The 27577-nt window shown below is 34.8% G+C and overlaps 8 protein-coding genes across 14 annotated transcripts in view; 3 read left to right on the top strand and 5 right to left on the bottom strand.

Annotated features, from left to right (window-relative positions):
* Nucleotides 1-1569, top strand: part of LOC104702065 (putative serine/threonine-protein kinase SIS8) — a 5675-nt gene extending 4106 nt beyond the window's left edge. For all 3 annotated transcript variants that reach the window (XM_010417878.3, XM_010417879.2, XM_019227800.2), the window contains 6 exons: nucleotides 108-186; nucleotides 270-368; nucleotides 449-517; nucleotides 624-673; nucleotides 772-948; nucleotides 1142-1569. In XM_010417878.3, the coding sequence (XP_010416180.2) occupies nucleotides 108-186; nucleotides 270-368; nucleotides 449-517; nucleotides 624-673; nucleotides 772-948; nucleotides 1142-1280 (613 nt within the window). In that variant the 3' untranslated portion in view covers nucleotides 1281-1569. The remainder of the gene's footprint in view (nucleotides 1-107; nucleotides 187-269; nucleotides 369-448; nucleotides 518-623; nucleotides 674-771; nucleotides 949-1141) is intronic.
* A 2119-nt stretch (nucleotides 1570-3688) lies between these two features.
* On the top strand, nucleotides 3689-5227 carry LOC104702062 (peptidyl-prolyl cis-trans isomerase FKBP17-3, chloroplastic). The gene is made up of 3 exons (XM_010417874.3): nucleotides 3689-4241; nucleotides 4340-4381; nucleotides 4805-5227. The coding sequence occupies exons 1-3, from the start codon at nucleotides 3943-3945 to the stop codon at nucleotides 5169-5171; spliced, it is 708 nt and encodes a 235-aa protein (XP_010416176.1). The 5' UTR covers nucleotides 3689-3942; the 3' UTR covers nucleotides 5172-5227.
* A 28-nt stretch (nucleotides 5228-5255) lies between these two features.
* LOC104702063 (uncharacterized) lies at nucleotides 5256-7339 on the top strand. Of its 4 annotated transcripts, none has more exons than XM_010417876.2 (10): nucleotides 5256-5530; nucleotides 5611-5680; nucleotides 5774-5841; nucleotides 5931-5992; nucleotides 6069-6150; nucleotides 6253-6486; nucleotides 6588-6716; nucleotides 6792-6853; nucleotides 6940-7045; nucleotides 7152-7339. In XM_010417876.2, exons 1-10 carry the CDS (start codon nucleotides 5480-5482, stop codon nucleotides 7188-7190), a joined length of 903 nt encoding a protein of 300 aa, XP_010416178.1. In that variant the 5' UTR covers nucleotides 5256-5479; the 3' UTR covers nucleotides 7191-7339. The 4 variants fall into 4 exon arrangements, with proteins under 4 accessions (XP_010416178.1, XP_010416179.1, XP_019083344.1 ...); XM_010417877.3 differs by having other exon boundaries at nucleotides 5360-5530; nucleotides 6940-7056; XM_019227799.2 differs by having other exon boundaries at nucleotides 5360-5530; nucleotides 6940-7056; nucleotides 7148-7339.
* Nucleotides 7340-7440: 101 nt separating this feature from the next.
* Nucleotides 7441-8843, bottom strand: LOC104702061 (ras-related protein RABA6a). Its single transcript, XM_010417873.3, has 2 exons — nucleotides 8276-8843; nucleotides 7441-7996 (listed from the first exon to the last, which is right to left on the bottom strand). The coding sequence occupies exons 1-2, from the start codon at nucleotides 8494-8496 to the stop codon at nucleotides 7519-7521; spliced, it is 699 nt and encodes a 232-aa protein (XP_010416175.1). The 5' UTR covers nucleotides 8497-8843; the 3' UTR covers nucleotides 7441-7518.
* Nucleotides 8844-10889: 2046 nt separating this feature from the next.
* Nucleotides 10890-11706, bottom strand: LOC104702060 (putative calcium-binding protein CML26). The gene has a single exon (XM_010417872.3). It carries the CDS (start codon nucleotides 11557-11559, stop codon nucleotides 11071-11073), a length of 489 nt encoding a protein of 162 aa, XP_010416174.1. The 5' UTR covers nucleotides 11560-11706; the 3' UTR covers nucleotides 10890-11070.
* A 1526-nt stretch (nucleotides 11707-13232) lies between these two features.
* Nucleotides 13233-14962, bottom strand: LOC104702059 (thaumatin-like protein). The gene is made up of 3 exons (XM_087459245.1): nucleotides 14751-14962; nucleotides 14311-14635; nucleotides 13233-13755 (listed from the first exon to the last, which is right to left on the bottom strand). Exons 1-3 carry the CDS (start codon nucleotides 14812-14814, stop codon nucleotides 13407-13409), a joined length of 738 nt encoding a protein of 245 aa, XP_087315371.1. The 5' UTR covers nucleotides 14815-14962; the 3' UTR covers nucleotides 13233-13406.
* Nucleotides 14963-17079: 2117 nt separating this feature from the next.
* Nucleotides 17080-18836, bottom strand: LOC104702058 (GDSL esterase/lipase At1g73610-like). The gene is made up of 5 exons (XM_010417869.2): nucleotides 18496-18836; nucleotides 18198-18328; nucleotides 17872-18108; nucleotides 17498-17747; nucleotides 17080-17401 (listed from the first exon to the last, which is right to left on the bottom strand). The coding sequence occupies exons 1-5, from the start codon at nucleotides 18752-18754 to the stop codon at nucleotides 17238-17240; spliced, it is 1041 nt and encodes a 346-aa protein (XP_010416171.1). The 5' UTR covers nucleotides 18755-18836; the 3' UTR covers nucleotides 17080-17237.
* Nucleotides 18837-22375: 3539 nt separating this feature from the next.
* Nucleotides 22376-27173, bottom strand: LOC104702057 (phosphoethanolamine N-methyltransferase 3-like). Of its 2 annotated transcripts, none has more exons than XM_087459243.1 (11): nucleotides 26906-27173; nucleotides 25184-25299; nucleotides 24804-24941; nucleotides 24576-24713; nucleotides 24091-24234; nucleotides 23886-23996; nucleotides 23663-23804; nucleotides 23221-23501; nucleotides 22944-23105; nucleotides 22809-22862; nucleotides 22376-22725 (listed from the first exon to the last, which is right to left on the bottom strand). In XM_087459243.1, the coding sequence occupies exons 1-11, from the start codon at nucleotides 26958-26960 to the stop codon at nucleotides 22552-22554; spliced, it is 1515 nt and encodes a 504-aa protein (XP_087315369.1). In that variant the 5' UTR covers nucleotides 26961-27173; the 3' UTR covers nucleotides 22376-22551. The 2 variants fall into 2 exon arrangements, with proteins under 2 accessions (XP_087315369.1, XP_087315370.1); XM_087459244.1 differs by lacking the exon at nucleotides 26906-27173 and adding an exon at nucleotides 25475-26537.
* Between the last annotated feature and the right edge of the window lie 404 nt (nucleotides 27174-27577).

Genomic DNA, 27577 nt, shown 5'->3' with positions numbered 1-27577 from the left:
AAGTATTTGCTTGAAGTTCTTAAATCTGGATAGTTTGAGCAGGTTCGATTTGGTTGTGCTTAGTTTTTGAATCTTTACAGTAGAGTTTTCTTTCCAAACTTGTGCAGAGGTAGCTTGTATAGATTAATCCACCGGCCAAATAACCAATTAGACGAGAGGAGGCGTCTGAGAATGGCCCTTGATGCTGTATTACTCTTTTTCTATTCACAATCTTTTCTTCCTTTATCTCTATCACCTGTTAAGTATCATATTACTTGTAAAAACTTCAGGCTCGTGGAATGAACTATTTGCACAGCTGTAGTCCAATGATTGTCCATCGCGATCTTAAGTCCCCAAACCTTCTAGTTGACAAAAATTGGGTCGTGAAGGTAAATATAGAATTTATGGTTTCTTACCTACTGGATGATGTTAGTTTGCATAACAAATAATGGAGTTTCATATATATCAGGTGTGTGATTTCGGGTTGTCAAGAATGAAACACAGTACATACCTCTCTTCAAAGTCAACAGCAGGCACGGTAAGCAGCTAGAAGGAAGTTACCGTCCTCCCTGTCTAAATCATCTCTCTTTACAGTTATTGTGATTGCGAGTTTATTAATCTAATGATGTGTTGATCTTATACAGGCTGAATGGATGGCTCCAGAAGTGCTTAGAAACGAACCTGCTAATGAGAAGTATGCTCTTTAATATTTTACTAATGAATATTCATTCTTTATGTTCCCTTTTTTAAGACACTGGCCTAATGTCAGGGTAAAACAATACGTGAAAACAGGTGCGATGTTTACAGCTACGGAGTGATTCTATGGGAACTCTTTACATTACAGCAACCGTGGGGAAAAATGAACGCAATGCAAGTTGTTGGGGCAGTTGGTTTTCAGCATCGACGTCTTGACATCCCAGACTTTGTGGATCCAGCAATTGCAGATATCATCAGTAAATGCTGGCAGACGTGAGTATAAGAAATATATAAAGATTAAGTTTCAGCCAAATGTGAAGTAGTAGTAGTGCTTACACTTCAGAAAATCAGAGTCTTGATTTGTTTTACGGCTTATAAGTTCATCAAACTTGACAATGGGGTTCCTAAGCTTTCTTGTTCTCATGATTTGACTGATACATCTAGTTATTTTTTGTGTGTTTATCAGGGATTCAAAGTTGAGGCCAAGTTTTGCAGAGATAATGGCTTCCCTAAAGCGGCTACAGAGACCTGTAACAGGTTCCAATATCCCAAGACCAGTCCCCACTTCTTCTTCAATAGCAACTGAACATGAACAAAAAGATTGATAACAGAAGAAAGAAGAAAAACATTTTTGTTTGAAGAAAATCTGAAGCTACAGATGTTCCTTGTCTTGTTTTTGTCTCAGCTTCAGTGGTGTCTGAACACATCTTTGTGATTAGAGAAATCAAAAGCAAATTCATAGAAGATGAAGATTGATGAAGGTGAGAAGGGTTTATACTCGTGTGTTGTCTTGCTTGCCAGTGATGTTCATGTCTTTTTTTTTTGTCAACAAACACTCCATTAAATTAAGTTACAAGGTTTTTGGTACTCCCTTCTAGCGGGAGCATGATGCAACCAACTAACTTACATAGGAGGAAAGAAAACCACGGTATGTTGTTTAAACAAGGGTATAACATCCGGGTGAAACTACAACAAAAGAAATAACAAGCTTGAACGCTAACGGACAAATAGCTAAAGCAGAGATAAAGAGCTATTGAAACCATAAAGATAGTGAGAACCACCAAGGAGATATGCCACATGAAGTGATGGGAGGTTAACCAAGACCGAATCACTGGCCGCATAACAACAAATTGCCACACTGGAATACAAAGATTCCGACGGGTTTTTAAAAACCTAATTCGCACTAAAGATGATGAATCTTCAGCTCCCTGAAAAGGGATGCAGCATGTAGGTTGGGAAGAAGTTCCCAAGAGTCGAGTGTCGAAAGAAGGATCCAAGATAGAACCACCTTGCCACACTACGTTGCAAGATCTGAACCAAGTGGATAAGGAAGAGTGGAGATTATGATGAAACCATGTAGTCAAAGGACATTGACATGATGAGGAAATTTTTGCGTTATATCTCTTAATACATAAGAAATGTCTCTCATTAGATGAGGAAATTAAAAAGTTTAAAATGTTTTCACTAAGTTGGCAGCTTAGTGAGGAAAGTCTCTCATTAAATGTGTTATATCCAAGCTGCCCGCTTTCAGAGGTGAATCTCACCGGCATCAGAGCCGGCCAACTACAAGTAGAGAGGGAGGGGGATGTGGATCTAGAGAATGCTTGAACAAAGTCTTCGGAACCTACTAGTAAGGAGCAACCAACTTTATTCTTTGATAAATTGTTATGTACTAGAGGGGCTCCATTCAATTGCCATACACCAGCACGCGAAGTTCCAAACCGGCGTACAAACTGCCTAGAAAAGTCACGGTGTCTCAACACCGGAATGTGAACATTATCGTCACACCTTCGGCCTCTATCTAACATTTTTGAAAAGAGGTCCACGACAGGATCACCTCTCAACAGAAGAATATCCGATAGATAAGTCTCTCTTTTCATAAAGAGGAGGTGGGAACCCTTACGATCTAATGAATGCGTTTTGAAATTATAACAATATATTTGAAACCGCTGTTGGTATATCTTGTTCTTAAATACAAATAAACAGAAGCATAAGTAACTGAGAAGATACAAGCATAATTGCAAGAATATTCTCTCCATAAAGAAGGAAGTTTGCGATAATGAACACTCCACGAAAAAAGGAAAGCCATAAATGGGCTTATGATCCACCAAGCCTAATAAGCTTAATAAGCTTATAATCATATATTGGCCCACTAATTTCCTAGCCCAGCAGTGGTCCAACCCTTGAAACCCTAGCTTGGAAACGAGGGAGCATAGAGATGTGCTGCTGATGATCGGAGGTAGACCGGTGGACGATAGGAGACCTCGATGAGATAACGGAAGTCTCACCGTTGATGGTGACAAGCAACGGAATAAGACAAAGGTTCTCGCCAGCCAAAATGTCCCACGGAGTGCGACAGAGGAGCAGATCTGGCGGAGACGTGCAGCTCTGGCGGAGGAGGCGCACCGTTGGAGCTTAAGTGAGGAGAGGTAATCAGTTATGGAAACCGAGAAGAAGTCAGCGGTGGTTGTGAAGCTAATATCTGGAGGCGAGCGGCCATTGAAGGCGAGGAAAGGTTCCGGAGGCTGTTGCCATAGACTTTGTTCATTCAAAGACGGTCTCTTCGGCGACGAGTTCAGCCGACGGAAGAAGGGAGGGATTCTCGCCGGAATAAACCAGCGGAGGAAAGGAGACAATAGATCCGTAAGGATAGGATCTCCGACCACCAGATCTGAACTAGGATGAAACCGAAAATGATAGGGTACCGGAGAAACGGACTTGCTCACAACTGCTTGGCCTTGTTATCCAGGCCAGAAACCATGGTAGAAAAGAAGAAGAGAGCTCTCGCCGGTAAAACCAACGGAATGTGACACAAAATCTTCAGACGAACAGACCCAATAAAGTGAGAGAAGAAAGTCTTTCAAAGGAAGAATTGTCGCCCGAGAAAACTCAATTTTTTTAGATGATCGGCTATCTCGACTTACGTGCCCGAGAGAGATTACTTTTTTTTTTTTTTTTTTCATATCGTTTATCTCGGCGTGTTTTTAAGCATATCCGAGTGATGTTCATGTCCTCTTTTTTGTTTTTACAAATTTGAACTGTACAAAGAGAGAGAGACAAAGAGAAAAGTTTAAAAAAAAAAAAAAAAAAAAAAAAAAGAACGTTTATTTTTGAAACTATAAAACTTCGTTGACAAAGTTTATTTACATGAACTCTCTGTCCTTATTCAAGTTTCTGACCATTCATCACACGAATAGGATAAGGTTGCTATCTTTTTTCATATATATGAAATCAGAATAAACATTTTCAAGAATTTTTTTTTCGAAAATGACGACTCTCTTCACTTCGACGGTTCCTTCTCACCACCGTTTTGTATCGCCTTCTCAACACCCGAAACAGAGCCTTCCATCGCAGTCTCTAAGCGTTGCTTTACAGGGGAATCTTGAACCAGCGGTGGCGGTCACATTGCAGGAGCAGAAAATGACGGATTGGATGGCTTCTCCGGTGACGCGACGGTTCGGAATCGGTGCCGGATTAACCTGGTCTGGGTTTCTAGCTTTTGGTGCTGTCTCTGAGCAGATGAAGAAGTCACCACTCGATGTGTTCCAGGAAGAAGATACCACAAGGTTGCTCATAGTTTATAGTGAAAGAATAAGGATTTGAATGGTTTTGTTATCATCTTTACGAACTTGAATTGTTTTTATTTAATTTCTGAATTTGGCAGAGTAAAGCAACAAGAAGAGATCATCTTACCAAACGGCATAAGGTACATTCCCCAGTACATGTGTTGATTTATGTTTCCATTAAATAGAAAAGTTTGTGAGCTTCCAGTGTAGTATTGTAGCATTCTCTATGGCTTTGACCTGTCTTATTTTTTATGTCATTTTGGGAAATCCTACTACTTTTGAGGCTGGTTCTGCTTATATCTTGCTGAGCTTGAAACTTCTCTGTATATATTACCATGCATCACAATTCATAAACTCAATCTCTTGAAAATTCAATTTTTTCTCATTTTGATCATAGGACTTTTGTCTTGTTTTGATCTCATATTGGAAAAACCCTTGTAACATTTTTGAGGTGGTATGGAATAATTCTGAATCTATATATGTATATGCTCTTACTGAGCCTGAAACTTACTTCTATTCATCACAAACTCAAGCTCTTGTCTTTGGGAAATGTAACCGTGTAGGTACTATGATCTACAAGCTGGAAGTGGAGCTACTCCAAGCTCAGGATACTTGGTAGTGTTTGATGTAAAGGGAAAAGTACATGGAACCGAACAAGTGTTCGTCGACACATTCGGAAGCAAAGACAAAAAGAAGTCACTAGCGATGGTAATGGACTCAAGACCATATAGCAAAGGACTATGCGAAGGCATAGAGTATGTTCTAAGGTCAATGAAAGCTGGAGGTAAACGTAGAGTGATCATCCCACCTACCTTAGGATTCGGAAGCAAAAACGTCGAATTCGGACCGGGTTTGCAGATTCCTCCGTCTGCAACACTTGACTATATCATCGAGGTTGATACAGTTTATTGTTTCCAAACTATTGTATGAGTCCATGGGAGGTTATGAAGCCAAATAATGTATAAAAGTTTCACACTTTCTTCGTATTTTCCCCGTGTATATTCTTTGAATTAGACTTTTCTAGTGTACCAAATAAACGGCACGGTGTTTGGTTCACAACCACATAAACTCATCGTAGTCTCAGCCATATATACCAATGACAAGTTGGTAAAGATGACGACTTTTCGTTTTTTATTCTTTTCTCAATTTCCGTTTTGAGTAGGAAACAATAAAAAGGGATAACGAATTGTTTCTATTCGAGCGAAAGGATTGATCTTTGGAAGTTTTCTCCGATAAGAATGGGAACAGTTCTGGATTCGCATTTCCTGGCCCTCACTGCTATTGTCACTGTAAGTTCCTCTGTTCTGTGGGAGTTACGAGTTGGGTTTTGTTCGTCTATGTCTGATTTGGTGTTTTTCTGCATTTGTAGGTGGTTTACCAGTTTATATTCTTCGTAATCACAGCTCTTTTCAAATTTGATCAAGTCACTGACTTTGCTGGTACCACCATCTTCATTCCTCTATTCCCAATTGCGTTACCTTCATTCTCTGTTACGTAGGAGTTCATTATACTAATTAACCTTGTATGTTCAGGAAGCACAAACTTTGTTATACTTGCTGTATTGACTCTTGTTCTTAAAGCCACTTGGCATTTTCGCCAGGCAAGTCTCAAGACTCTTGTAATTTCCTCTCTGTTTTCTCATATGTATTTTGTTTTGGTGTTTTGAGTTTCTTTGTTTTCTCTTCACAGATAGTCTTGACTTTGCTAGTTGTGGTATGGGGTCTTCGTTTGGGGATATTTCTTCTAATGAGGTCTCTACCAATGACTGCATCATTCTCACTTTATATTACTTTCTGGATCAATAGCATAACCCTCTTGTTGTTTTAGGATCTTGCAATGGGGTGAAGATCGACGATTTGATGAACAACGTGGAAATATAGTGAGACTAATAATTTTCTGGACTCTTCAGGTAAAGTTTTTATAACTATGTATTCATTCTCTTATAGAGAGCCCTATTGGAATTCATGCTTGTGATATCTCAAACTAGAGTTGTTGTTTTCTTTCACGGTAGGCTGTGTGGGTTTGGACGGTTAGCTTACCTCTAACCATTGTGAATGCAAGTGATGGTGGAGGATCTCTTAGACCCGCAGATGTTATCGGTTGGACAATGTGGGTTTTTGGTTTCTTGATTGAAGCTGCAGCTGATCAACAGAAGCTCTCTTTTAAAAACTCTCCAGAAAACAGAGGAAAATGGTGTGATGTTGGTGTGTGGAAATGGTCAAGACATCCAAACTACTTTGGTGAGGTTAGTACTTTCATATGTTATATGTTCTTCATCTTTAGCATAAATGGTGATATGATCGTTTCATTACTGTGTGTGTCTGTGTGGGTTTATATGTTCATCAGATGCTTTTGTGGTGGGGAATCTTTGTGGCTGCATCACCCGTGCTTGAAGGTGCAGAGTATCTTGTGATACTCGGACCACTATTTCTCACTTTGCTACTTCTATTCGTCAGTGGCATACCATTACTCGAGGTTCTCGTTCGTTTTCTATCTCTCTACTTAGACAGTTTCTGAATCACATATGGCTGATATGAATATAATGAACAGGCATCGGCTGACAAAAAACATGGCAACTCAGGAGCTTACAGATTCTACAAGAAGACAACAAGGTTTAACGATATGAACTTGTTCTAAAGATAATGTTTAATAAACCTTGAATCTAGCTAATTTGTTTCTATCTTCGATCGATCTTTAGTCCTCTGATTCTGTTGCCGAGAGGAGTTTATGGGAACTTACCTGGATGGTGCAAGACGATCTTTCTCTTCGAGTTTCCATTTTACAGCCGAAGTCTCCCTCAAGAGGTGGCTGTTTAGTAAGTGCTTACTCAATTTGAGTTTCATCTCTTTTGTATCTTTCTCTTGTGTGTGATGAGTTTGGCTTCTCTTTTCTTGTTTACATGGAAGAAAGTTAAAGGAGACTCCAAGAACGGCAAAGAGAATGAACTAAAGGATGACTGATTTGTGAAGCACTCTCTAATAAAATTCTGTAAAAAAATTGCTTGTAAGAAACTGAAATTTGTTTGAAATATTGGACAAATCTTGGCGTATGTGTAATTGAAGCATCGAAGCAAATTAAATGAAGAAACATATTTGACAGAACCGGATCTCAGTTGTGATTGGTTCATTTTTTTATTTGAGTTTCATATTTAATTGATAATATGATTCAAAATTCATGTATGTGGGTGGCCAAGTCAAAATTTTAAGGAATACATGCAAATAAAAACATCATCAAAATATTCCAAAACAATAACAAAAAAAAAAAATACATGAATTATTTACTTGTAACAACAGTAGGAAGAAGAGCTTAACGGTTGAGTAGTAGCAGTGACTTCGTGGATATTCACAATTTCTTTACCAACGGGAAGGACCGTACCATTACCGTTAACTTGAGCCTTCGTCGCGACGCCGTTGGATTTAATTTCCTCTGCGTTCCTCTGCGTCACAACCTCATGTATCCGTCCAATCATCACGAGAAACGCTTCTTCGACGTTAACATTCTCTAAAGCCGAAGTCTCAAGGAAGTAAAGACCTTCTGATTCAGCTAGACTCTTACCATCATCTTCTTCAACTTCTCTAGATTGTCGGAGATCAGATTTGTTGCCAACGAGGACAACGACAGTGTCGGGATTGGAGAAGTCTCTGAGCTCAAAAAGCCATTTCTTGATGTTTTCGAACGTTGTTCGTCTTGTGATGTCGTAAATCAGCAATGCCCCTAATGCTCCTCGGTAGTACGAACTTGTAATTGCTCTAAATCTTTTACTCATAAAAAAATTAACACATATTAGATATTAAAAATATTAATTAAGGATTAACATTCCATTAATTTCATAACTCCAAATATAAAAAGATTAGGTCAAAAATAAAAGCTCAAACGAAAAGATACAAAATAAGGAACAGAGTAGTGTGGTCACGAGGTTGCAAAATTAGGTCCGTGAGTTTGGATGGTTGCTCGCTCACAAAGAATTCATTTTACGTACGCAAGTTGTATGATTTAGATTTTAGATGGGACTTTGATGTGTTTGCAAATAATACCTTTCTTGGCCGGCGGTGTCCCAAATCTGAGCCTTGATGATTTTATCTCCAACGTGGACATTCCGGTAGGCGAACTCAACTCCGATGGTTGGTTTAGAGTCAAGGCGGAACTCGTCCTTGGAAAATCTTGATAAGAGGTTTGATTTTCCGACGGCTGAGTCTCCGATCAGCACAGCCTTGAACAAGTAGTCGCACTCTTCCTCGTACGAGTCTTCAGCCATTTGTCTCAAGAATTAAAATCTAAAGTTCCTCTCAAGCCAAACGCTATTTGTTACGACAAAATAGGAGAAAGGAGAAGAAGTAAGAAGAAAGGAAAAAGACAGTTCCTCCACTGAATTTGGCTTTTGGTTGTAAATCGGATTTAATTAATAGTGTTTTTTATAGTCAAACTCAAAATCATTATAATTTTTTTTTAGAATAGTATATTACTTACGTATTGCGATCGTATTTAGAATGAAAAGGAGAAAGAAAAAAAGAAAAAAAAAACGAGGATAGCGTCAAAGAAAATGTAATAATTCAACTGAATCACTAGAATCGTGGACATATCCTCTCTGATTATTTATCTAACGAGGATATGTTGTGATTTTTAGTTATTTATTTTTTTAACGAGGATATATATGTTGATTAGGTTTTAAGATTAATAAGAGAGGAGGATTCATAATCACAACCATAAGTGCAGCTGTTTTTTTTTTTTGGTAGAGAGTGCAGCTGTTTGTTGGCATGTGAAATCATGGATTACAACATAATGATAACGTTGTCTTCCTTTTATCATTGTTCAAAAAAAAAAAAAGGTGAAAACATTCCGAAATATTATTATTACAGCCCGGATTGATAACGACTGTTACTTATAGCTGTAAAAACTTTAACTTTAAAATTTTAGTTGTAGAGAATTTGGCTGTAGATGCTTTGACTGTACAAATTTTAACTGTTAAAATTTGATTGGTAACAAACACTTTAAAACTGTAACTGTTACCTTTATTATTAAAAATATTGAAATGATGATGTTAATGATGATAATAAAAACAAAAATAATTATTATTGAAATGGAACTTAAAAAAAAGAAAAAAAAATAAGAATAATTATTTTATAAAAATAAAATATGTAAAATATATATATAAACTTGTGGAGAGCTTTATTATTATTTCAATCCTCATAGAAAATAAGAAAGAGAAAAAAAAAACTACAGATTTTTTTATTTATGTTTTAACAGCAAAAAAAATCTCACATTTCTGGTTTTAAAAATTTGTATGTACAAACAAAAAAAATGGACAGTTAGACTTTCAAGGCTTTTATAAATAATAAAGCAATGAAAGTATGATTGGTAAAATTTTGGTTTTTAAAACTTAAATTAATTTTAAAGTCTTTAAAATCTCTCCCAACGAGAGCCGTCTGCTACTTTTATTTTCCCTTAAAATGTGTAATTTTGTTGTGTTGATTAGAAAATAATCAAATACTATCAGATTAGATATCATGATGTTCAATAACCAATCATACCTACCTATTTCCTTTTCTCTTTGACATTTTTCACCTAAGTTCACACGCTTTCAAAGTTGTTCTTCTTTATACCAATTGTTATTTGACACGAATTATTGTTTTGTTACTGTAAAATTTACGTGATAACTACACTTATCAGATATCAAAAAAGAATCCGAGTTTCATATTTTTATCTTACGTAATAAAAATGAATATTTATGATTAATGGTATTTTAAAAATATGATCCACTGATTTTTCTAATCAAAAGAAATCAATGTCGTTGCATTAGTAATTAATCAGTATATATAACCCTGGCTGGCAGCTACATGGTGAACTAAATGACGTGAAGTTAAATAAAATGAAATGGAAGGGGCAAGGTAATCATAATAAGCAATTTCAATGGTGAGATGTTAAGTTTTACCATTAAAAGAAGTATGAAACGTTATGCTCGATGCTTCCATTGATTAACAATACTCTCTCTCAGTCTCAGGTAATAACTAACTAATACTATTATTTGCGAGATAAATAATTGAGTCGGTTCATCCTTTATAATTTTATTCATTTTGACTTTCAAACAGATAGGAAAAAAAGTGTTGTAGCTTGTAGAGATGGGTTCATTTTTTGATGCAATAATGAAAATAACTATAGGAACTTTGACAAGAAAAAAAAGAAGCTCTCAGGCCGTTTAGTCGGACTGACTAAAAAAGGTAAATAGAATTCTCATTGGGCTTAAAACCTGGGCCCTTAAAAGCCCTATGTGTTAAAAGTGAATCCAGCTGGTGAGATTTGTGACCGTATATATTCCGAACCGAATCAGATTCCCATTTTTCATGCCACACAAGAAGAAGAATCACATTCCAAAATAACTGGTTGAACATGTATTTCTCCACACAAATAGCGTCTTTGTTGACCAGTTCCACCAGTAAAACAGTCATACGAAACATTACATGCCTGCGATTTTCGGCTTAGTCCGGATCAAACTAACCGAAAAATAAAGTTGGTTTGCTTTGGTTTGGATATTGTTAAAACTTAAAAACTGATCAAAATATTATGAACTGATACAAAATTAAAATTCCACCAATCGGTTCAGCCGAGAGACCCGAAACCGATTAAAGAACCAAAAATCTCGGATCAAAGAACTTGATTAAAATCTTTAATAGCAATACCGAGAAAATGCATAATCCATATAGAGTAATCATATAGTTGCAGGAACAAACTCATCATCATCATCGTCCATATATATTAGGAAGAGAATCGAATCAACTTTTGTTGTTAAACCTAAAAAAAAAGTACTTGCATATGTTCGTATATCTTCTTCACCCTAAGCAGAACTAGCGTTCGCGGATGATCCTTTCACGAGCTCAGGCGAACTCATCATTTTCTGAAACTCCTCAAAGTTAACATTACCATCACCATCAGCATCAACATGCCCGATCATCCTCTCACAGTCTTCAACAGAGCAAGACATACCAAGACGGTTGAGAACCTTATGGATCTCAGATGACGAAATCAAACCGTTCTTGTTCTGATCATATAGATCAAAAGCTTCACGGATCTCTGCCGCGGAGGAGGACGATCGGCATATGGCGGCGAACTCTTCTTTGTTGATGTAACCGTCGCGATCGATGTCGATGTCGTCTAGAACACGGCTGAGCTCCTCCTCCGTGTACGACGTTCCCATGGATTTGAAAACGTTCCCGAGCTCTGATACAGAGATCTTCCCGTCGCCGTTGGAGTCGAACTGGTCGAAGACCTTCTTGAGCTCCATGTCGGTTGATGGTGTTGTGGATTTGTTGGTGGTGTTCGTCATTTTTGTGTTTTGTGAATTGTTGGAATTGTGATCTTGACGTTTTTATAGAGTTTTGTGATGATTAAGCTTTAGGTTGATGCCTTTTTTTTTTGAACGATGCTTGATGATGCCTTTTGTATGGCTACCCTTCATGGCTTTCTTTTCATTAACTAAATATATTTATTTCTATTTTTAATTTTTCAATATTTAGTTTTTTCCTATATATATAGTTGTGTAATTTAGTATAGTAGTAGTGTGCTCTATTTGATTATTACATAGTGCGTATCAAATTATAAGGTATATGTTCTTAGTTAGTGCGTGTGCCTCTATGGGGAATCTGAAGCTATACATGCAAGTGGGAGGTAAAGACATTCCCCGTTTAAGATATTTGGGGGGAGAGCAAATATGAATGTGACATATCTGAATAATATTATTGCGAACGATTTTGATAGTTACGATATTATTTATTGAAACCATAACTATCATCATCTGATATTTATATGAACATTTTCTGGAAATAATTTTGAATATTTATACAAATTACTATGTACAAAAACTAAATAAGAAATCATAAACATGAATTACCAATGTACATTTCCTTCTTTCATGCAGATTTTGTTTGTGTTGTAAAATATAGATTTTAGCTTAGTTATAATTAAGTCCCTGTGTAGTATATACTGTATACATGTGTTAATAAAAATGGTAAATCGAGATTAAGCGGGGGTAGGAGTCAAAATATGCCGAAGCCTAAGACTATCCTAATTGGTGTTTCTTATTAGAAACTTTTACAATAAAAAAAATCAAAAAGTAATGAAAAGTTATGAGCGAGGAGAGAAACATTTTTTCATCAAGAAACATTTGAAACGTTTCTTGCATTATTAGACTATCCTCATTGGTTCAACTTTCTTTAAAAAATTAAATATAATCAAACAATTAAAATATTAATTTATTTTGTTTTTAAGAAACTCTGTCGATTTTTTTTACTGATGAGGATAGTCTAAGAAATACATAACTGAAGCAAAGAAAGGCGAGGATGAGAAAAAATATGGTGAGGATGAGAAAAAATACGGTGCCAATGGCACCATCCCATACATTAACAACATCGGCAATAAAATAAAATTTCGTATCTTTGGAAGCAGCTAATTTTACCGATCTCACATTCCCGAAAATACCAAGTCCGATTATCGACAGAAGGGTAAATCCAACTATCAAATACCCAGCCGGTATTACCCACTTTAATACATCTCCCCAAAAACTCGAGGCCATTTTCGTTTATTTATTTATTTTGGTCTTGTTGATTGTAAAAGGCTCCATATATATTTATATGTGCGTGGTTGTAAGTAATTCCCAATTGCGTTTGAGTTTTTATTGTTTGCTTCACGTTGGTAATTCAATTATATTTAATAAATCTACCATGCATGGGTTTTTGCTTGAGCGTGTCCAGTCTCGATTCCTTAATTTGGGAGATGTTTTTAATAGGTGAGAGATTTTCGTCTAAAATGGCATGGAAATATATATATATATATATATATGTTTTGATTTAAATTAGATTATTTTTCAAAGTAAGTTTGTTGAAGGGTCTATTCGGGTTTAATACTGTTTACACTTTACAGGTATAGTAAAACAAAACAAATTAACCCGAATTAGATTCGTCCTTTGTAATCCGGTTTTTGTTTAATTTACTTTTAAACCGAGGTCCAAGACATCACTTAATTTTATTAAACGCATATCACAAATGCATGAAATCTAATAAAGATCATCGAACGAGTGAGAACATTAAGCGAAAGAACAAAGGTCTCGGTAACTCTCACTAGAACCTCGTACATACTAAACAAATCATATAAAATAATTTAAAAGTGAGATTTCAATCAACGGCCGTGGTGAGGGCAAAAAGTGACGACGTAGTTAGCTTTAGAACACGTAGCAATGCTGGTTGGGTCATCGTAGGCGTATGAGTAGGCCTTTGGGCAAGCTACCTTGAAGATCTTAGAGTAAGCCGTAGGCTTGCATGACTGTGGGTTACCGAACAAGCCGGTACAACAGTAGCGTGGTGAGTTAAAGGCAGAGCACGCGCTTTTACAGGCTACTACCTGTTTCCCGTCACGTGAACGGACCTGTAGACCAACTGGACACATCCGGTTCAGATCGCTTACGCAACCAGCGTAGGTACACTTTCCCGTACCCTTCACAGGCATTATAGACATCGCCAAGTTATATCTGTCATTTACCATTGATTAACAAGAAAATTAGTTTGTGAGAGTAAACAAAAATGTTTAAATTATTGATGTTTAGAATAAGCAATTTGGATTACGGTTTGACTATTCCATTCGATACTTTGGTATATATAGTCACTAGTTAGTTTTATAAGAGTTGAAACCAGACAATATTATTTCTAATACGGTTAGCTTTCTGTTTAGATGTATGAAATTTCTATTTGGTTCGGGATTAGTGAAAAGCCAACTCAAAACATATAATAAAACTTACTATATCCACAACTTAAATATGATTATATTTTTAAAAAATATTCGTATGTAAATATCAAAATATATAAAATTTTGATTTCATGTACACTAAAGTCAGTAAAATTTTGATTCGGTTCAGGCCTTTTTTGAAACTTTTTTTTTCCACCCCCTAATTATGTTACCATATCAAATCCATTCACATTATAAATATAATTAATCATATACAATATAAAAATAATACTGATGAACGCTAAACAAAAGTTAAACCGAACCGAATTAAAAAAAAAATTGGTTTAAGTGAGAGACATACCCATCAACGAGGCTGACGTCATAAAAGTCCATGTCATGACCGAGGGTGATCTCGGCGAGTGTAGCCGGAGGTACACCGCCAGCTCCGTTACAGAGGAGAGAACCACCGCAGTCTCCGGTGGCGCAGTGACCACGGCCAGATCTGTCGAAGGAGCAACCGTGGCGGCCCCAGAAGCGACCGGACCAGAGAGGTGGAAGTTGGAGAGTGTAAGCTCTTTTGGGAGAGAGTTTAAATCCGCCGCCGGCGAGGAGCGGTTGACCGGAGCTAGCTTGGATCCCAGGCCAGACTGGGTATGTGCACTTGTTGTAGAATATGACCGTTGAAGCTAAAGTTCAACGAAATAGGCAAACCCAAAATGTCATTAGTTTGGTTTTGATGTGATTAATAATAATATATGAATTTAAATTCAAAAGATCTGAGATAAAAAAAAAATAGAATACCTGAAGCGTGGGAGAGAAGAAGAAGGAGAGGGAGGAGGAGGAAGAGAGATGTTGAAGAAGCCATTGATGGTACTTCTGATTTCTTTCTACTTGAGTGGAAGACGCAAACAAGGGCTGTGAAAGCAGCTTCACATTTCTCTCATTGCCTTTTGGAGATTTTTCTCTTTATAGAGAGAAAAAGGCCGGTGTCCTTTCTTTTCCTTCTTTTTATTAGGGTTTATAAAAATGAAATATATATATAAAAAAAAACAGTCAAGTTGAAAGTAAATATCTAACTTCTTTTTTTGTTTTTTTTTAACATCAAAGTAAACAATTATCAACGATTAATATTGGTAGCTGAAAACTAGGATTATCGTATTGAAATGGATTGTTTGTGGTTAGTAATTACCGTAGTTTGTATAAGTGCAAAAGAAAATTTGTACATTTACAACCTAACTATAACAAATAAAAATCAGCAGTTTGAAAGAAAAATTGTTCATTTTTACACTGTTGCAGACAACCATGTTAAAAGAAAGAATATATGTGTTTGGGGAATGTAGTAATGACAAAATTTATCAGACCTTTCGAAGCTGTCAGAAGACTAATTCGAACCTTTGTTCTATGACTCGTAAAGTTAATTGGTTTGCAAATTATGCATAGTTTAATAGTATGAATATTTTCATTTTTTTTCCTTCTCCTTCTTGGTTTAATCATATAAGTTCTAGAGAAATAGTTAAAACTCGTCTACACAGTTCACTATAGTTCCAAACTATATTAATTAAAAATTTAATTTTACAAATTGAAGGGACTAGTTAAATTTTACACCGTTTACATTAACAAGATCGTTAAAATATTTTGGCATTCCTACACTAAAATTCTCGCAAGGGGGACTAGTTTAAAACTAAAAATTAACGTGAGGTTTTGGATTCACGTGACAGGCAAAGGAATCTAGCTATATGAAGCAGTGAGATTTAAATCTTAAGTTTTCGTTTCACTAAAGAACAAATTTTTTTGTAAGAAAATAAATAAATGTTAAAACAGTACTTTTTTTTCTTCCTTTTTTCAACAATCGACATAAAAAGATGCTCCACGAAAACGGTGTTTGAAGGCTCTCTGAATAAAGTAGGAATATCCGAGTATGGACCGAAACGAAGATTATACAGACAATAGCATAAATAATAAAGGGTTTGTTTGCATATTAGTATATTTTGGAAACTTAATTGGTAAACTAATACATTTACTATTCAAAATTGGAAAAATAGGTGTTGTGTAATAGAGAATATGTGAGATAGGAGAGATTGTTGGACATAGGTTTGGGTGAGAAGATTACCAAAAGGAGTATGTGTGTAGATGAGAAATTTTTTTCCTTCAATCATAATTATTCAAATAATTGTTAATATAATCTTTTTTTAGAAATTTTCTTGGATACAAAAAAAATATATATTTTTTCTTTACAATTTGATATGATTTTATTTAATAATTTTTAAATATATTATTTATATATTTTGTATTGTACACCTTATTTAGTGTACACATTGTTAAGAGTACAGACACACATTATTAAGTGTACATATGTAATTTGTATAAAACCATTATGATACAAATATCTGAAACCCTAAAAATTAAACAAATTATACAAAGTACATCTGTACACTTACTAATATGTACATACATCTGTACACTTACTAATGTGTACAGACATCTATACACTTAATAATGTGTACATATACAAAATTTATAAAAAATATTTAACATTATCAAATAAAATCATGAAACAAAATGCATATCAAATTATAAAAAAAAAACATAGATTTTTATACATCTTTAAAACTTTAGAAAACAAATTTTAATTAGTCAGCATTTTTTGTTTTTAAGATTGTAGAGAGCATATATTAAAAAAAAAAAAAAAAAAAATCAAACATTCAGTGGCATGTGTTATAAATATGAAATGTTGATGAGGGTTGAAAGGTCTTGTGAACAGTAGAAAATGTGTAATTTGCTAATTATAAATAGTGATTGTACTACTTTTATAATTATATTTTAAAAACTGTCTATTTTGCCAAATAATTTAATAATAAATATGACTTGTTTTTTTTTGAACAACTAATAAATATGACTTTTTTTGAAGTATTTTGTGGAAAACTTATATGTTCTAGATGTCATAACAAAGGTATGCACGTGATAAGAAAACATGATCATAAGTTAAATTTTAATTTGTTGATAGTGATTTTCATTGAATAAATCCAACGTTTGATATTAGTTGATATCTCTTCAGGATATTAGTAAGCGTTTACTAGAAAGCTCAAATATATAGACTTAACTTGTTTCTGAGAACATGAGAGGGTTCAAGTCAACCCTAAGATCCAAAATGTATCTTTGTTAGGAATAACGAATATTGGATTTGAACAAAGAGCAACGTTGTGGTTATGTGCGTAACCGATAACTTATTACATCAAAACATACTGATCGGTATTCATAATCACCGAATCTAAAAAGCTTAATAATTGATCATGCGAGCTTTGCTTTGATATCTTCAATAATCGGTGGTGTGATAGTTTTGTATGACTTCTCAGTCGGATGGGCAATATCCCAAAACACGTATCGAGACGCGTCCAAGCACGGTATTATGGACGTCGGCGTACAACAACATCCATGAGATACATCAATGAACCCTGCAGCATGCATTTTTCCAACGAATGATAGCATATTAATTAAATGTTTTAAAAACACACATATGAGTTGTCTTGTTGAATCATGTGATTGATTACCTGAAGCTTGAGGGTTGTTGATTAGACCAAGAAGAGGAGTGTACATATCTATGTACATGAATTTTGCCCCCGGAAATGTTGCACCAAGTTTTTCAAGCTCGGCAGATAATTTTTTGTTGAACATATCAGCTGCTTGATTTGAGAAGACTTCACATATTAAACTCCCAAGCATGGTTCTTGCTCCTGGTAAGCAGCCTAGCGGTAATGTTCCCATAACCGCAAATTTTCTTGCGCCCATATCATATAAACTCTTCAAAAAACCAAAAAAAAAAAAGGAAGAAACATTAGAAATATAGAATATTATAAATGCAATATTTGACTAAAATCTAATCGTATTTAATTATGTTTTATATTTTGCAATATTGATTGTGTACCTTTATGAGATCACGAGTCCAAGTGACCAAGAGATCAGTGTAGCCTGAAACAGTGTATTGTAACCTTCTAGACATCGTAGTAAAATAGGTGATAGCAATATCGTTATTTCCAGCTGAGATTAGATAAACAGCATTTGATATAATCGTATTTGCTTGTTCTTGATATCCTACTACACCATTTAGTCTGGTGATGTAGTTTTGGAAGTCTGTAACCTGGTCTGACACCCATATAACTCCCTAACCACACCAAAATATAATCTAATTAAATTTTGATATAAATTAAAAAAACGTGTTATAATTTTTGGGACAGAATAGTAATATTTTACTTGTATTCTAGCAGTGATTGCATCAAGTCCAGAACCACCGGATGCGAAACAAACACCAGTTGGTAGATCATTGTTCGAGAGGAATGGGTCACGGTATGCTGGTAAGAGACTCTTCAATCCCAAACCTTCGGCTGCACACAAAAGACATTTATTTTGGTTATGTCACACGCAAAGACATTAATTGCTACTAGAGAATATTTGTGTCATTGACTAATAGTATTCAAAACTGATGTATCCGTTACAAACATATCAACAGTAAATCGTTCTAGCTAGAGATCAAAAGAATGAATACACATACCAATCATATCTGAAAAAACTCTCCCATTGCCAAATCTTCCTGTAGCTCTTCCACCTACAAGATCTCGACCGTATGGGAAAAAATTGACTTTAGTAAGAGTGAGAAGAAGATTATTGTTGCCCGTATCAAGTATTGAGTCTCCAAAAGCGAAAAGCGCCGAAACCGTTGAGTTCCCATTTGATTGTTGGGCAGAGCCAACATAAAACAAGCTAATGAACGACAATGCTGATAGCATTTTCGAGAGCATAACGAAATTCATATTTGTCGAACTTGTTTTTGGGTTGATGTTTTGGTGAAAATGTCAGAATATGAAGTATATAAACAAGATAATTTCTGATCTTAGAGAAAAAAAGATTTTGCACAAAAAAAATATATAGGTAAAGTATCTACAATGACTTTTAAAGGAATCAAATAATCAAATTCAACGAAATGGCTGTCAATAAATGTTATCATTGTATTCAAATTTTGGAAAAAAACTGCAAATTCAACGAATTTTATATAGTAATTAGCAAAAAAAAAAAAGATACAAATCTTCATTTAAGAACCACAAAAAAATTTAGGAGAGTGTATTGAAACTGGAATTTTGGAAGATTAGATACAAATCTCTTTCCTTTAGAACCAAAAAAAAAAAATTACAGTACATCATATCACCCGATTCATTGAAGAAAAATATTTAGGTTCACTTATAAGGTGAACCCTTTTATTCACTCATTCCTTTTCAACCAATCAAAATCTTTTATACATTATTTTTATTTAAAAAATAAATCAAAATTCAATTAAAAAGCAAAAAAAATTAAGGAAACAAATTCTGTATACTTTTAATTAAAGAAAATTAAATATTGGTTTGGTTTAGATTTTACAATTAAAATAAAATTTTATGTCGGTTTGGATTTACAAATGAAGTGGTTAAGGTTTATATTTTACAATAAAACGAAATTATATGTCGGTTTGGGTTTACAAATAAGATTGTTAGGGTTTAGGTTTCACAATTAGAATGAAATTATATATCGGTTACTCGGTTCAGGTTTACAAATGAGATGGTTAGAGTTTAGATTTCACAATTATAATGAAATTATATGTCGGTTTGGGTTTACAAATGAGATGGTTAGGGTTTAGATTTTACAATTAGAATGAAATTATATATCGGTTTAGATTTATAAAAAAACGGTTTGAGTTTTTAATTTTATAATAATATACACAGATTTTGTTTCCTTATTTTATAAATGAATAAATAGGTTCTTAAATATGTTATAACATGTCAGATTCTCATTGTTAAAATAAGAACAGGTGAACAAAGGGACCCAAGAATTGTTCTTCATTGAATGAATGCTGAATCGGCGATCTTATCCTGGTCATTGAAGTCTGTTTTATTTATTTTTCTTTTTATCTTAAACCAAAATCGACTTTGTTTTATATATAATTCAACGGCTATGATAATAATTGTGCCCTTATAATTTGATTGAGGAGACACTACAAGAAAATGTCACATATATAGCGTCCGGAAAACGCTATAACAGGAAAGCATAGCGTTATAACAAACGCTATGTCTGCGCCCGTTATAATAGATATGGCACTTTACTTAGCGGTTTTACCTTATGCTATATTAATTATCTTTTAGATTGCGTTTTCTTTATTTCTATTGTATACTTTATAATAGCAATTAATCTTCGTTATTATTTATTGTTTCATATCATTTGTTTTGTATTATTATTTTTATTGTACCCTAGATTTTGTTTTTCTTATATTAATTAGCTCTGTTATATTTTGTTTATTAGATAAACATCTTGTCATTTGTCAAACCAACAATATTTAAAGAAAAAAAGTTCATATAGCCACAATCGTGAAATACAAGAGAAAGGTTCCACAAGTACAAATACAAGAAGTTCCACAAGTACAAATACAAGAAGTTCTAACTTCGATTTCCATAAATTTGCAGAAAGACTATCTGAGAGAGATAAGAGAATTTCGGAGAGAGCTAAAGAACTTTTTAGAGATAAAGAATCTAAGAATGTGAGATTTTCGACAAGAATCTAAAAATCAAAGGAAAGAAAATAAAAAACCCTAGCTCGTGAACAGAGAAGCAAAAGAAAAGAATGTGAGATATTTCGACAAAAGTAAGAGGGAATAATGAAAAAATTGGGCGCTTAGTTTTTTAGCTAAGTACATAGCCGGGAAATGAAAAATAATTTTTCCACCTAAATTAAAGACAGCGTTTTAAATATTGTAAGATACGCTTCAACAAAACTGTAACTTCTAAAAATATAATATAGCGTTTACAATTACCCAAACGTTATCTAAAATACGCCAGTATGTTAACTATAGCATAAAGAAAAAAACGCTGTATTCATATGCTATATTTACGACGTTTTCTTGACCTTCTAACTCGGTACGACACTTACCAAGGCTTGGTTTGATTCATGTAATAATTTTTTTTTTAATCTAATAAATTTAAAGAAGTACTAAAATAGAGATATTTATATGAACATAAAATTAACTTTTGAACTCAAACATTTAGGCTCACCACTAGTAGTCGGTAGTCACTATATGAAGTTTAGTAACTTATATTCGTTAAATATAACTATATAAGTAGTAACGGGGAAACATACAGTATATATATACTTGAATTTAGTTGATTCTAACAAAAAATATATTAGAGCGCCAAGCCAAAACCTCACTCTGGTCCCCCCCCTTTGGATGGCTAAAATGTAACTTTGCATCATTTTAGGATAAAGAGTTCAATGTTAGTGGAACAACATTGGTTTTGAGAAATGAAACTGGTGTAGTTTTATTGCATAGCAGAAAGTCCTTTGCTATGATACATTCTAAATTTGATGCTTGCCTACAAAGCTGGCTTTGGTGGTTTTGGTCTATTGAGAGTATGATTAGTCACAATTTCAGTAAGATCATATTCGCCTCAGAAGACAAAGAGTTAGTTGGAGCTCTTCAGCGGCCAAAAGCTTGGCCTTCTTTCTTGCTGTATTCTAGGACCTTGGAAGCAGCTTTGGGTAATGTTTTGGTATGTAAAGTTTTTTTGGAAGACAGAAACTCAAATCTTGGTGCTCATCTTATAGCAAAGAGTGTAACAAGAGAGGATCGCCGTCAATCTTATGTAGCAACTGAGTATCCATGTTGGCTTCAAAAGATTTTTGTAGATGATATGGCTAGAATCGTAGTTTATATTTTGCTTGTTAGCTGGGTTGATTGCCCTTCATCCTTTTCGCAAAACCGTATATTCTTATCAATCAATATAATCGTTCAGTGAAAAAAAAAAGTGTAAAGCAAAACTATATATGTTTGCATCAAATCATACATTTGGTTCACCAATCACCATAATTCCCTTGCGTAGTCCTCATTTGTTGGTGTACAGAAAATCACTTTGTACATATGCATGTCATATATGGAAGATTACACATGAACACGAATGCAAAGTTATTATCATAATATGTCATTGCAGTAGCGGCTTCGATAGAAATTTATCCTTTTATCCCTCAAACCGCTCTCTATTTGGGAGAAGAAAAAAAAAACATACTAAAATGGTTGACAGAGAACAGTAGACGCCACCAAAAAGAATCGACAAACTAGAATAGATAGAGTTTTTTTTCCCGTAAATTGTTTATAAGGACGTGCCTAATTTAGCCGAAAGTGGTAGCCAACAAGTTACGAGTGATTGACCATATCCCATCCAACCATGGGGAGAAACAAGGTTAGTGTCTCGGTTTATTATCTCCTTATATTTCAAAAAATCTTGTCTTTCTCTAGAACTGATAACTCATTCTCTAACTAGGGTTCTTCAAGATGATCCCGAAACTACCACTCTCGTTCACTGTTTTTTTTTTTTTTTTTAGTTCAAGATTTACCATGGCAAACTAGATCAAACCGATTTTAAAATATCACATGTATTAAAATACCAAACTGGATAGGCTTTAAAATGGAGGGAAGCTCACAGCTACATATAGCTTGAAGAGATAATAACAGGGGAACTGGGTTTTGATGATATACACATACCCAAATTTATTTTCAACTTAAGTTTTTTTTAATTATAACACAATGCCAGAATCAGTTTCTCTTGGCGATGAACAAACCCCACTTCTGCTCACCACTTGAGCTCCTGAGCAGCTTTGAGTTCCACCCTCCTACAATATCCTCGTAATCTTCTTTCGAGAAGTCTCTGATGAACTCATCCTTCTCTTTCTCCACTGCGTCCAGTTCCCGTTTCAGTACTTTCACGAACTGATGACAAGGCAGACAGCAAATTGGTTTCAAGTTCTTTTTCAGAACGTATTTAGAGTTTATTGTAGAGAAACGTTTCATACCTGATCAGTTCTGTCCTCTGCGATTACCTCCTCGAATCCAGCATCTTTCAGCATCTATCAAACCAAGCAAGTTCAGGCGACTAAGTTTGGTGATTTTTTAAAGTAGAAGAGGAGACAGGTTCAATCTCTGTATACCTGACCGTATGTTTGTACATCATGAAGATCATACCCTCGTTGCTTGATGTAGTTTGCAAAGTCTGGAGATGGGGTTTTGGGGCTTCTGCAGTAATCGGTAATGAGAATTTTTCCTCCTGGCTTCAACCATTTGTAGAATGTTCTGAACAACGCTGGCTTGTCCTAAAGAGTAAGACCAGCGATTACAAAATGGAGAAACGAAATGAGAAAGAGATTTTTGCGAACAAAGCTACAGAATGAAGTCATAAGGTAAGAAAAAAGAAGCGGAAGTTAATACTTGGATATGCAGAATGGTGTCTCTGCTGTAAATAACATCAAAGGTCTTATCAGGATACTCCTTCTTGGTGCAATCAGCTACTTCAAATTCTACAGAGCATTTGAGTCCTATTGCGTGTTCGAGCGCAAAAGAGATCATGTTTACTGATAGGTCAATGCCCACAACATCCACGTCAAAGTTCTCAGCCATGTAGAAGTCCCCTCCTCCGATTCCGCATCCAACATCTAGAACTTTCTGGCCTGGTTTAAGATCCAGCTTATCCACAAATTCCTTTGTTGTCTCTATATCAAAGGTCAAAACAAAAGAACAGTATATAATAAGAAGGAAAGATACTTCACTTGCATACAATAAAAATGGAAAAGTTAATGATTTAACATTGAACTTCAAATACAGAACCATAAGTACAGCAAAATTGATAGAGCTCAATGACTAAAGAGCATACCGAGTCCCCCTGTGCTCACAAACCCCTGCCCAAAGACACGCTCATAGCGTAAGATACCACTAGACTTGTACTGGACATTGTCCAAGAAGCGTTGGAAGCCCCTATCATTATCTGAACTGACTTTCTGCCAAAGCCAGCATATCTGAAATTTTGTGAAAGTATTAAGCATGAATCCGATCGATACTATCAAAGTGTGTGGCTAAAACATGAAGAGGCCTCTTACCTGGTTCTGGTTCTTTTTGCTTCTCACATAAGCTCCAACACATTTACAGCTAACCAAAGATAGCTCGTACGAATTCCCAGCATCGTCATTCATATGGCATTCTTTGAAAAGCTGAAAAGAATATATATATATATATATATGCACCAGAATTCAAAAATAATTGTCCAGAAAACAGAAGAATGGAGGTAAATATATGTAATCACACCTTTGTGTAAAATTTGGGTTCACGGTAGTGTGTTGGGTTGTACTTGCGCTTGTTATCACCAGACTGATGGAAGCAAGACTCCCTAAAGAAAATATACCCGCCAACCTTTGTCCATTGTAACATCTTTTTCGCCAAATCTTCAACCTGCAATTTGATGAAAGACAATAACTTTGTCAAGAGATATAAATGACCGACTGTTTGAAGATTAAAACCACTCTTCATATGTGAAGTTAAAATATAGACAGGTGATTAATATCTCTAGCACATGGCGCATAACTGAGTGAAGCTTAAGATACTTTATGGTCCAATTTTTTTCATTTGATATGCCAAGTAACATTAAAAACTACTGGTTTCCGGTCATTGTGTACATAATACTGTAATAGTAGTCCCAACATGTATTTCTATGCGTTACTTTCGCGGTTACTCTTAAGTGTGTACTGTCTAAACTCTAAACTGGTTCCCTCACTAATAAGGTAAATGGTTACCTCTTTATCAGAGAGATACATTAGCAGCCAGTTGGAGAATATAAGATCCATAGAGTCATTTGGAAATTTCATATCCGGGGATGTGACATCAGCGCACATAAACTTGACGTTCCTGTAGTGCCCGTTAATGTTCTTATTCTGCAGATAAGAAGACTCTCATGAGGGAAAAATCGAACAAAACTCAGTAGTATAAGTAGCTTGAAAGAACAGGGACGGGGGTGATCTAACCTTTTTAATAACACTTTCAATGAAGTCAACAGCAATGAGCTGGCCAGCCTTCTGAGCTAATTCAGTAGTGAAACGACCAATACCAGCACCAAACTCTAGCACTGTTTTCCCTTCAATGGGTGGTAGAAGCGAAAGTATCTTGACACAAGCACACACAGTTTAAGCCTTAGAAGCTTTCTCTCATAAGTCCATGAGGACACAGTAAAAAAAAAGGATAAACACAACACGGTTTATATAACAGCTTTCTTCACATGGTAAAGGAAGAGCAAAGAAGTGAGAAACTGCCTAAAGCTATGTGATTTATCTATCTGATCCATCTCAAGGCATAATGAGACTCGTAATCTGTATAGACTTAAAGGTGGGGGAGTCGAGATATATACCTCAGGTCGTTCTTCTTTGTCGAGGTCAGCAGCTTTGGAATCAAGCATCATGGCCTCAACACTCAATCCTACAGAGTGCACTTTCCAGTAATTCTTTTGGATTTCACGTTCCTCACCTTCAAGCGTAAAAATAAACAAACCCAAAATCAAGAAACGATTACCAAATAATCAAATAAATGCTGACCCAATATCAAAACAGATACTTTACGGGAAAAACAAAAGAAAAACAAAAAAAGTCTCAATTTTTAAATCGTGCACAGTCTCATCGTGATTCAGACCAGATTAACTCACCATACGCAGCCATTTTCCAGTGAGAACACAGAAGGAAACAAGAAAAAGATGATTTTTTTTTTTTGTTTCTCTATGAATCGAGAACTAAGAAACTATGGCTATGATCCTTCGATGGCGCGTCTGGATCTAGAGAAGCTCCTCGATCTGCGGTTGTGAAGCCTACCCTTCGACTGCATCAGATTTCTCTCTGTCTCAGATTTCTCTGGACTGAGGAGCTCTCTTTGCCCACCAGATTTGAGAAGACGAAGAAGCGCTTCACATGTAAATTATGGTTTTACATGATGTTTTCTAATTTCCGGTTATTGATCGGTTTATTTTCTACGGAACCGAAATAATAGCCGATTCTATCTTATATCGGATCCGATAATTCAAACACTACTAACTAAAGGGACCGTTAGGAGAATCTAGTTTGTCGTTACGTCGTGTTATCTTCTACACCGTCAGATTGGGTTTGTTCACGTGTTAATGGAGTGTGTCCCACGGTAATTATAACAGGTTTCATATTTTCTTTCCTTAACTAGAACATGAAATTACTTGTTTTTTTTTTTTTTTTTTTTTTTTTGACATAGAAATTACTTCCTGTATACAATTTCCGACGTTACAATAAAGATTATTATGACAATTCACTATTAAATATGGTCAAAAACTAAGGAGTTTCCTATTTTTGGTAATTATATTTTGTAAAAATGAGATCAAACTGTTTTTTTTTTTTCAGTAAAAGGAGAAGAAGAAGACGAATTTGATACGTTTTTATATCTGTTTTCCACGGAATCTTATGATCAAAAATTCTGTCTCAGTAATCTCACGTTCTCTAATTTAAGTTACATGTTCTCTCTTTATTTTGGGTTCTTACATGTGTTGGGGTAGAATAATTAAGTTGTATCTCTCTAAAAAGTTTCTAAAATCTTAACATGAAAACGAACAAAAAAAAAAGGTACATCACGTGGTGAATTCAAAGAGAGACGAAAACTGGAGAAAAGATAGATAGCGAGATGGCAGAGAATGAGAGATGTAGGTACAACTTTCCTATCAGATGAAGAAATCACTTTCCCAAAAAAAAAAACCTAACTAATTTAATTTTACGATTATGATTGTTTATTACGAATATATTTCATGTTGCAGTACTTTTCCAGAAGTAATGTCATATCTTCACAAGCTCTCTCATATATACGATATAGAAGACAATTAATGGAAAAAGAAGAGAGAACATGAGTAGTAGTAATGGATAAATTAAGGAAAATGGAAAGGTACAAAACAATAGTATGTGAAATTGTGAATGTTAAACGAGTAACTAAAATGATCATTAATAGTGTTGGATATATAAATTCGAGGATTCGATTCTCGTCCTTGCTGAAAATTTTGAGAACATTGTGGGATTTCATATGAACAAATTGAAAGAAACTAAGAGCAGAAATTGAAGAGCAAGCTTACATAGATCTTTGGAGAAAGGAGAGATGATGGCGCCATTAGTGTGACCGTGAGCCATTGTGTGTATTGACAAGAAGAACAAAACAAACAAAAAAAATCAGAGTTCTAGGGTTTTTTTTGTGTGTGTGTTGTGGTTCTCTGTGTTGTTCCTTCTGATCTTCTTGATCTCATTATATAGAGAAAAATGTAAGAATTTTACATTTTCTTTAATTTTATTTTATTTTAGTTGGAGAAAGAAATACTTCACTTGCTATTTGCATTTTCTTATGATAATAATTAGAATTATACAATGTGTCCATTTTTATTTTTGGCACCCACAAAATTATCACTAATGTGAAGGATAATATCCAAAACCAACTTATATAATTCAAGTGAAATTACAAGAAAAAAAAAATCTTATAAATATTAGTAGCTTGATTTACATGCTATTACTTCTTTGATTAAGAATATAAATATGTATGGTTTAACTACCGTACAATCAAAGGTCCATACATCGTAATTAGTTAAGTTCGGTATATATATAGTTTGAGCAAAAGTTACGTTCAGTATATATAAACAAAAGAAAATGATATAAGAGTAGTATGTTATTGTTACCTAATGGTCAAAAACGTGGATGTTACAAAATTCATCTAGAGTTTCTGGTTTGGGCTGAATAATTATTATCCAAGATTCAAG

The sequence above is a fragment of the Camelina sativa genome, chromosome 7, assembly GCF_030686135.1.
Source record: "Camelina sativa cultivar CO46 ecotype springtype chromosome 7, ASM3068613v1".
In the NCBI taxonomy this organism is placed as follows: domain Eukaryota; kingdom Viridiplantae; phylum Streptophyta; class Magnoliopsida; order Brassicales; family Brassicaceae; genus Camelina; species Camelina sativa.
The sequence above is the reverse complement of the archived record's forward strand: the minus strand, read 5'-3'. Positions and strand labels throughout refer to the sequence as shown.

Coding starts and splice junctions, on each gene's coding strand:
- LOC104702062 (XM_010417874.3), top strand. CDS start 3,943: ATGACGACTCTCTTCACTTCGACGGTTCCTTCTCACCACCGTTTTGTA. Junction 4,242..4,339: donor CAGGAAGAAGATACCACAAG/GTTGCTCATAGT, acceptor TGAATTTGGCAG/AGTAAAGCAACAAGAAGAGA. Junction 4,382..4,804: donor ATCTTACCAAACGGCATAAG/GTACATTCCCCA, acceptor GTAACCGTGTAG/GTACTATGATCTACAAGCTG.
- LOC104702063 (XM_010417875.2), top strand. CDS start 5,480: ATGGGAACAGTTCTGGATTCGCATTTCCTGGCCCTCACTGCTATTGTC. Junction 5,681..5,773: donor TCAAGTCACTGACTTTGCTG/GTACCACCATCT, acceptor TTGTATGTTCAG/GAAGCACAAACTTTGTTATA. Junction 6,487..6,587: donor ATCCAAACTACTTTGGTGAG/GTTAGTACTTTC, acceptor TATGTTCATCAG/ATGCTTTTGTGGTGGGGAAT.
- LOC104702061 (XM_010417873.3), bottom strand. CDS start 8,496: ATGGCTGAAGACTCGTACGAGGAAGAGTGCGACTACTTGTTCAAGGCT. Junction 7,997..8,275: donor GACACCGCCGGCCAAGAAAG/GTATTATTTGCA, acceptor TATGAGTAAAAG/ATTTAGAGCAATTACAAGTT.
- LOC104702060 (XM_010417872.3), bottom strand. CDS start 11,559: ATGACGAACACCACCAACAAATCCACAACACCATCAACCGACATGGAG.
- LOC104702059 (XM_087459245.1), bottom strand. CDS start 14,814: ATGGCTTCTTCAACATCTCTCTTCCTCCTCCTCCCTCTCCTTCTTCTT. Junction 14,636..14,750: donor TCTTCTCTCCCACGCTTCAG/GTATTCTATTTT, acceptor GTTGAACTTTAG/CTTCAACGGTCATATTCTAC. Junction 13,756..14,310: donor GACGTCAGCCTCGTTGATGG/GTATGTCTCTCA, acceptor GGTAAATGACAG/ATATAACTTGGCGATGTCTA.
- LOC104702058 (XM_010417869.2), bottom strand. CDS start 18,754: ATGAATTTCGTTATGCTCTCGAAAATGCTATCAGCATTGTCGTTCATT. Junction 18,329..18,495: donor AGTTTTTTCAGATATGATTG/GTATGTGTATTC, acceptor TTTTGTGTGCAG/CCGAAGGTTTGGGATTGAAG. Junction 17,402..17,497: donor CAACAACCCTCAAGCTTCAG/GTAATCAATCAC, acceptor TGCATGCTGCAG/GGTTCATTGATGTATCTCAT.
- LOC104702057 (XM_087459243.1), bottom strand. CDS start 26,960: ATGGCTCACGGTCACACTAATGGCGCCATCATCTCTCCTTTCTCCAAA. Junction 23,805..23,885: donor GCAAAAAGAACCAGAACCAG/GTAAGAGGCCTC, acceptor ACAAAATTTCAG/ATATGCTGGCTTTGGCAGAA. Junction 23,106..23,220: donor ACACCATTCTGCATATCCAA/GTATTAACTTCC, acceptor CTTACTCTTTAG/GACAAGCCAGCGTTGTTCAG.